At 39.3% G+C, this 7,316-nt stretch overlaps 1 protein-coding gene across 1 annotated transcript in view; it reads right to left on the reverse strand.

The window, feature by feature from the left end:
- Positions 1-7,316, reverse strand: part of LOC103271707 (protein argonaute-3) — a gene marked incomplete at its 3' end in the record, with an annotated part of 106,637 nt that overhangs the window by 90,003 nt on the left and 9,318 nt on the right. The window contains exon 2 of the mRNA XM_021718141.1: positions 906-1,077. Coding sequence (XP_021573816.1) covers positions 906-1,077 — 172 coding nt within the window. The remainder of the gene's footprint in view (positions 1-905; positions 1,078-7,316) is intronic.

Genomic DNA, 7,316 nt, shown 5'->3' on the forward strand with positions numbered 1-7,316 from the left:
CTACCATGCCCTGCTAATTTTTTTGATTTATTGTAGAGATGAGGTCTCGCCAAGTTGCCCAGGTGGGTCTTGAACCTGCAGGCTCAGGCAATCCACCTCAGCCTCCCAAAGTGCAGGATTACAGGCTGAGCCACCGAGCCCAGCTTTTCTTAAATGTCTTAAATGAAGACTCTTAATAACACTTATTGAATAAGAAAAGGCTACAATAGTACAAACCAAAATGCTAAACTGAATATCAGACTGTTTTCTAGAAAAATATCAGACTGTTTTTTAGAAAAATCCAAATAGACATGGTATATACCACATTATAAGTTCCTTTTCTATTCTTCATATTACCTAAACCACAATTAGAAATATAAAAGGCATTTGAGGAAGAGAAGAGGAAGCTTATCAAAGCAGACTGATAAATAGTTATATACCATATGTACTTATTCCTACATATAAGAGTAAGGAACAGTCAGGATTTGAGGATACAAGAAGAGAAAGCACAAAACCACCATTTCTATCTACCACTGCTACCATCACCACCACCATCTTACAAGGAACATTATGGAAGAAGTTAGTAAGGTATGGTGGGGGTAAAAAAAAGAAAGCACAGATGTAATACTTAAAGTAAGGAAAAGATGTGTTCAAGATGTTCCGCCTGATCGGAAGAGCGTGTAAAAATGATTTGGACCTTTTCTATTATCGCAGAGAAAACATGTGAGTTCATGTCATAATTTCAAAGCAATCTGCAAATTTTTCCCATCATCACACCTCTGAAGTATAATCAATTTCAAAACAAATTACCATGTATTCTTGGTCAAACTGGTAAAATATTATCATTGTTATTCAGATATACAAGATATATAATTACTAAAGGAAAGACAAATAGCAGAAGATCTCCACAGCTGCATGATTCTTACCTGTTCACTCTCCTAGGACACTTGTCTGGTTTAATATCTACCTCATAGAGGTAGACATCAATCTTTGGGATTTCAACTTGAAAACAGTTAGCCAGCAGTTTAATGGGTTTGCCCATGGTGCCATAGCCAGGTCTTCTGGGCACCATGAGTAGGGGCTGGGCCCCAACGGGTCCTGCCAAAGAAAGGAAAAAAAAGGAGTCACATTGTTACAAGCTGCATCTGAAAATCTTGTCAACCAGAGTTATGTTAGAGTTATAAGTATAGCTAATAATGACTAAAGCCTAGTGCTGAAAGATGACATTTCTAACACTTCAACTTCCTTCATCTCAAATTTATTCCCTTCATTAAAAACAAACAAAAATTGTATGCCTCTGGAAAATTGTTCTGGAAAGGACAGAGAAAACAGAGAACAATTACACAGACCCAGATAAGCATGAGCAAGCAAAAGTCAGACTCAAAGAGTGAGATCAACAGCAAAAGTAAACTTGAATAAAGTAGGAGAAAATTAAGAACAAAAATTAAAATAAAAGCAATATATAATAAAAAGGATCAAGAAGGCACAAAATCATTATTTGAAAAGATAAACAAAGTAAATAAACTCCAGGTATGGATTTTTTTAAAGGAGGAAAAAGACTTAAATAGCCAGTATCAGAGGGCTGGGCTCGGTGACTCAGCCTGTAATCCCAGCACTTTGGGTGGCCGAGGTGAATGGATTGCCTGAGCCCACAGGTTCGAGACCTGCCTGAGCAACTTGGCGAGACCTCATCTCTACAACAAATTAAAAAAATAAAATTAGCCGGGCATGGTAGCGTGCGCCTGAAGTTCCAGCTACTTGGAAGGCTGAGGCGGAAGGATTGCCGGAGCCCCAGCAGGTCGAGGCTTCGGTGGCCGAGAGCGGCCACTGCACTCCAGTCTGGGCAACAGAGTAAGACTCCAACTCAAAAAACAAACAAACAAACAAAAAAACAGCCAGTATCAGAAATGAAGAAAATGATATCACTACAAATACTGAAGACATTACAAAGACTATGCCAACAAATTTGACAGTTTGATGAAACAGACAAATTCCTCAAGAAATATAATTTAGTGACACACAAATGTACTACTCAGTCAGGCACTGTGACTCAAGCCTATAATCCCAGCTATTCGAGAGGCTGAGGTAGGATTGCTTGAGCCCAGGCGTTTGAGACTGTGTCTAAAAAAAAACAACAACAAAAAAGCACTGTACATAAAATCTGAAAAGTCCTCTGTTGGTGGAAATGTAAAATGGTACAGCTACTTTAAGATAAATGGATAAATAAAATGGATAAATACACAACAGAATATTATTCAGCCTTAAAAAGGAAATTCTGACACATGCTACAACACAGATAACCTTGAGGACATTATGTTAAGTCAAATAAGGCTGTCACAAAATGACAAACACTCTATTGTACCTTGAGTAGTCAATTGCATAAGAAACAGAAAGTAGAATCATGGTTACCAAGGACTAGGGCATGAGCAAACTGAAGGTGGTTTAACAGATATTTTCAGTTTTGCAAGATGAAAAGAGTTCTGGAGATTGGTTTCATAACAATGTGAATGTACTGAACACTACTGAACTGTACACTTAAAAATGGTTAAGATGGCTGGGTATGGTGGCTCATGCCTGTATCCCAGTACTTTAGGAGGCTGGGGTGGGAGGACCACTTGAGTTCAGGAGTTTGAGATCAGCCTAGGCAACATAGCGAGATGTCATCTCTACGAAAACCAGAAAAAAAAATTAGCCAGTGTGATAGTGTGGGCCTGTGGTCCCAGCAACTCAGGAGGTTGATGCAGGAGGATCATTTGAGTCCAAAAGCTGGAGGCTGTGGTGAGTCATGATCATGCCACTGCATTCCAGCTTGGGCAACAGATTGAGACCCCCTCCAACCAAAAAAAGAAAAAAAGAAAAAAAAGGTTAGATGGTAAATTTAATGGTATGTGTATTTTACTACGTTTTTTTTTATTTTTTGAGTTAAGAGTCTCACTCTGTTGCCCAGGCTGGAGTGCAGTGGCATGCTCACAGCTATCGCAGCTTCGAGCTGCTGGGCTCAAGCGATCCTTTTATCAGCCTTCCAAGTAGCTGGAACTACAGGCATGCACTAAAATGCCTGGCTAATTTTTTTATTGATTTTAAAGATGAGGTCTCGCCAAGTTGCTCAGGCAGGTCTCAAACTCCTGAGTTCAGGCAATCCCAGGCAATCCTCTTGCCTCAGCCTCGCAAAGTGCTAGGATTACAGGCTTGAGCCACTGTACCTGGCCTCAGTATTAAATTTTTAAAGCTCAAAATATAGCTTTGTTAATCAAAGTTTAAAAAATAAATGAATAAACTAAAAAATACATTTAAAACAATCTGAAAAGTCCTCCATCTGAATAAATTAAATCCACACCTAAAAATATTTTCACACACATACAAAAAGATTCCAGATCCAATGGCTTCACTAGAGAATTATATCAAACATTTAAGGGGAAAAATAAGGTCAAAAATATTATACAAATTCTTTCAGAGAATAAGAAAAACACAAATATATCCCGACTCAATTTATGATGCCAGAAAAATTCTGGTACTTACTAAAACCTGACAAAAACATTATGAAAAAGGAAAATCACAGGCTAATCTCATTCATGAACATGCATGTAAAAATCCTAACAAAATGTTAAATTAAATCTAGCAGTATATCAAAAGAACGAGTTTATATCAGGAATAAAAAGTTGGGTTAACAACATTTTTATTCTTGTGGATGAAAGTGCATTAAAATGCTGCCTGAATCATTTGTTTTTATATTTTGCTCTCATGCACTTAAAGAAAATCTCTTTGTGGAGAGAGCATAATCTTTCCTGCTATCCTAGTCTGAAACAAGCAATAGCATAAAAATTCTAGAGTAGGCCATAGTTCTGGTTCTGCTAATTATCTAATAATCTGACCTTTGCCAAACAATTACCTAAGTCTGTTTCCTGATCTATAAAATGGAAATAATGCCTGACCTGTCTCTTTCTTATGAATCTTGTCAGGATCACATCAGAAAACTTATAATAGCTAAAATGCATCAAGCTTTAATCATGTTTCCCTGCAATGTGCTAAGCGTTTTTCATGCATTATCTCATTTAAACTTCACACAAGCCCTACAAAGGAAGGAGGAAAATGAAAAAAAATTGTGTAATATGTTACAGTTAGTAAGCAACAGAACTGGGATTGTAGCCTGCCATGCTAGACTCTGTTGTTTCATTAGTATATTTTGTATTTTCTTTCACCAATACCACACTGCCTTGATTACTGTAGCTTTATCATAAATCTTGAAGTTGGGTAGTGTCCGGACTCTAAATTCTCTGGGTTTTGAGAATTTAGAAGTGTTATGATCTGACTTAAAATTTTAAAAGGACAACTCCAGCTGCTATGTGTAAAATTATATGTAAAAGTAGAAGCAAGGAGATAGTTAGTAGGCTATCTGACGTTCAAGTAAAGATAATGTTGGCTAGGACTAGAGTAGTAGCAGTTGCAGGAGTAATGTGGTTGTGGAAAATATTTAGAAGGTAGGCCTGACAGAAATTGTTAACGAATTGTGGATGTGGGGCATGAGGGAAAAGAGTTATCAAAGTGTTTTGGTCCAAGCAACTGAAAGAATGAAATTATTACTTACTGAGATAATAAAGACTCAATGATAGCAAGTTTGGAGGAAAAAAATCAAGAGGATTCTTAAGACATGTTCAGGGGAGAAGTCCAAGGTGAAGGTACAAGCTGAGTGTCCTCAGCATATGTTACTTAAAACAACTAGATTAGAAGAGATCATCCAGAATGTGGCATGGATATAGAAGAATACCAACACCTGGGATACTCCCAGTGTTTAGAGATTGGGGAAATGAAGAGAAAACAGCAAAAGAACCAAAACAAAAAAACAGGCAACAAGGTTGGAGGAGGACTTGGAGGGAGTGGTACCCCAAAAACCAAGTGAAAAAAAAGTGTTTCAAGAAAAATAAGTTAATCAGATGTAGTTGACATGTCTAAAAAAAAAAAAAAAGGAAGACTTAGGAACTGCTGGATTTAACAAAGTTTTGTTGACCCTGACATAAACAATTTCAGTGAAGTGGTAGGGAGAAAAACCCTACTGAAGTTTTAAGTTCAAGAAGAATGGACTGAATCTGATCAAGCCTTTAGATCCACTAGCAGTTTACAGAAAATTCAGAGGAATATGTAAAATTAGATTGTGAATTCAGAACCATCAAAACCCAGACTGTGAGAAACTCAAAAAGGACACACAATTCATAAATTGCAAGAAGGAAAAAAAGGAGAGAAAAACATACTAATTAAGACACTTAAAAGACATACCAACCAATAACAATGTGTGGGACTTATTTGGATCCTGATTCAAAAATGAAAAAAAACAAAACACAGGCAAACTCTTTTTAAAAAGTAACATCTGGCCGGATTTGGTGGCTCAGCCTGTAATCCTAGCACTTTGGGAGGCTGAGGTGAGTGGATTGCCTGAGCCCATGGGTTCAAGACCTGTCCAGGCAACTTGGCGAGACCATGTCTCTACAATACATCAAAAATTAGCTGAGCATGGTAGCGTGCACCTATAGTTCCAGCAACTTGGAAGGCTGAGGCAGAAGGATTGCCGGAGCCCAGTAGGTCAAGGCTGCGGTGGCCGGAAGCATGCCACTGCACTCCAGTCTGGGCGTGAGACTCCAATGCAAAAAAAAAAAAAAGTAACATCTGAGACAAGTAGAAAATTTGAACAATGGACTGAAACATTTGGGATAAGGGATTATTATTATTTTGCTGTGGAAATGGTACTGCGTCTATTTTTTTTTTTTTTTTAATTTTTTGAGTTGAACTCTCACTGTGTCCACCCAGGCTGGAGTGCAGTGGTATGCTCACGGCCACCACAGTATTGACCTGCTGGGCTCACACGATCCTTCTGCCTCACTCTTCCAAGTAGCTGGAACCACAGGTGCACACCACCACCCCTGGCTAATTTTTTTATTTACTGTAGAGACAAGATCTCGCCAAGTTGCCCAGGCTGGTCTCGAATCCCTAGGCTCAGGCAATCCTCTTGCCTCAGCCTCCCAAAGTGCTGGGATTACAGGCTTAAGCCTCTGCGCCTGCCCTGTGTTTGTATTTTAAAAGAGCCCATATATTTTACAGATACTTACTAAATATGAATGAAATCATATTATGTATAGAATATGCTTCAAAAAATACAAGGGAAGAGAAAGTAGAAGAGATATAATTGGACATAAATTGCTGATTCTTTGGGTTTGGGTGCTGAGTACAAGGGAGATTATTATATACTTCTGCTTATTTGTATATATCCTAAATTCTCTAAAATAAAATACCTTAAAAAATAAGAAGGCCGAGCTCGGTGGCTCAGACTGTAATCCCAGCACTTTGGGAGGCTGAGGCGAGCGGGTTCGAGATCAGCCTGGGCAACTTGGTGAGACCTTGTCTCTACAATAAATCAAAAATTAGCCAGGCATGGTAGTGCACACCTGTAGGTCCAGCTACTTGGAAGGTTGGGGGCAGAAGGATCGCCGGAGCCCAGTAGGTTGACGCTCGGGTGGTCGTGAGCATGCATGCCACTGTACTCCAGTCTGGGCAAGGGAGTGAGACTCCAATTCAAAAAAAAAAAGGAAGAGCCAGGCGCAGTGGCTTACACATGGAATCCCAGCACTTTGGGAGGTGGAGGTGAGGGGATTGCCCGAGTCCAGGGGTTCAAGACAAGCCTGGGTAACTTGGGGAGACCTTGACTCTACAATAAATTTAAAAAATTAGCCAGGTATGGTGGCACACTCCTGTGGTTGCAACCACTGAGAAGGCTCAGGTGGAAGGATCACCTAAGCCCAACAGGTTGAGGCTATGGTGGCCGTGAGCATGTCACTGCACTACAGCCTGGGTGACAGAGTAAGACTCCTACTCCAAAAAACAAATAAATAAAATAAATGTTAAAAAAAAAGGAAGAGAGGAAGGGCCATTTCCATTGCATACTTCATCTCTTTTTTTACTATCCCATTGTACAGCTAGGAAATTAAGGTTAAGGAAGATTAAACACACTGCCCAAAGTCACAGTTAATATTTTCTAATAGACTTAATTTTTTAGTACAGCTTTAAGTTCACAGCAAAATTCAGCAGAAGGTAGATATTTCCCATATGTCCCATGACCCCTGCTTCCACATACATATAGCCACTGAGTATTAACATCCCCCACCAAAGCAATAAAATCACATGGATATATCATTAATAAGTCATAGTAACTTTTTTTTTTTTTGAGTTGGAGTCTCACTATGTCACCCAGACTGGAGTGCAGTGACCGCTCCCGGTCATTGCAGCCTTGACCTGCTGGGCTCCGGCGAACCTTCCGCCTCAGCCTTCCAAGTAGCTGGAACTACAGGCGC

This window comes from Carlito syrichta, unplaced genomic scaffold, assembly GCF_000164805.1.
Source record: "Carlito syrichta isolate Samal-C Ts95f unplaced genomic scaffold, Tarsius_syrichta-2.0.1 Scaffold311852, whole genome shotgun sequence".
NCBI classification, from domain to species: Eukaryota; Metazoa; Chordata; class Mammalia; order Primates; family Tarsiidae; genus Carlito; species Carlito syrichta.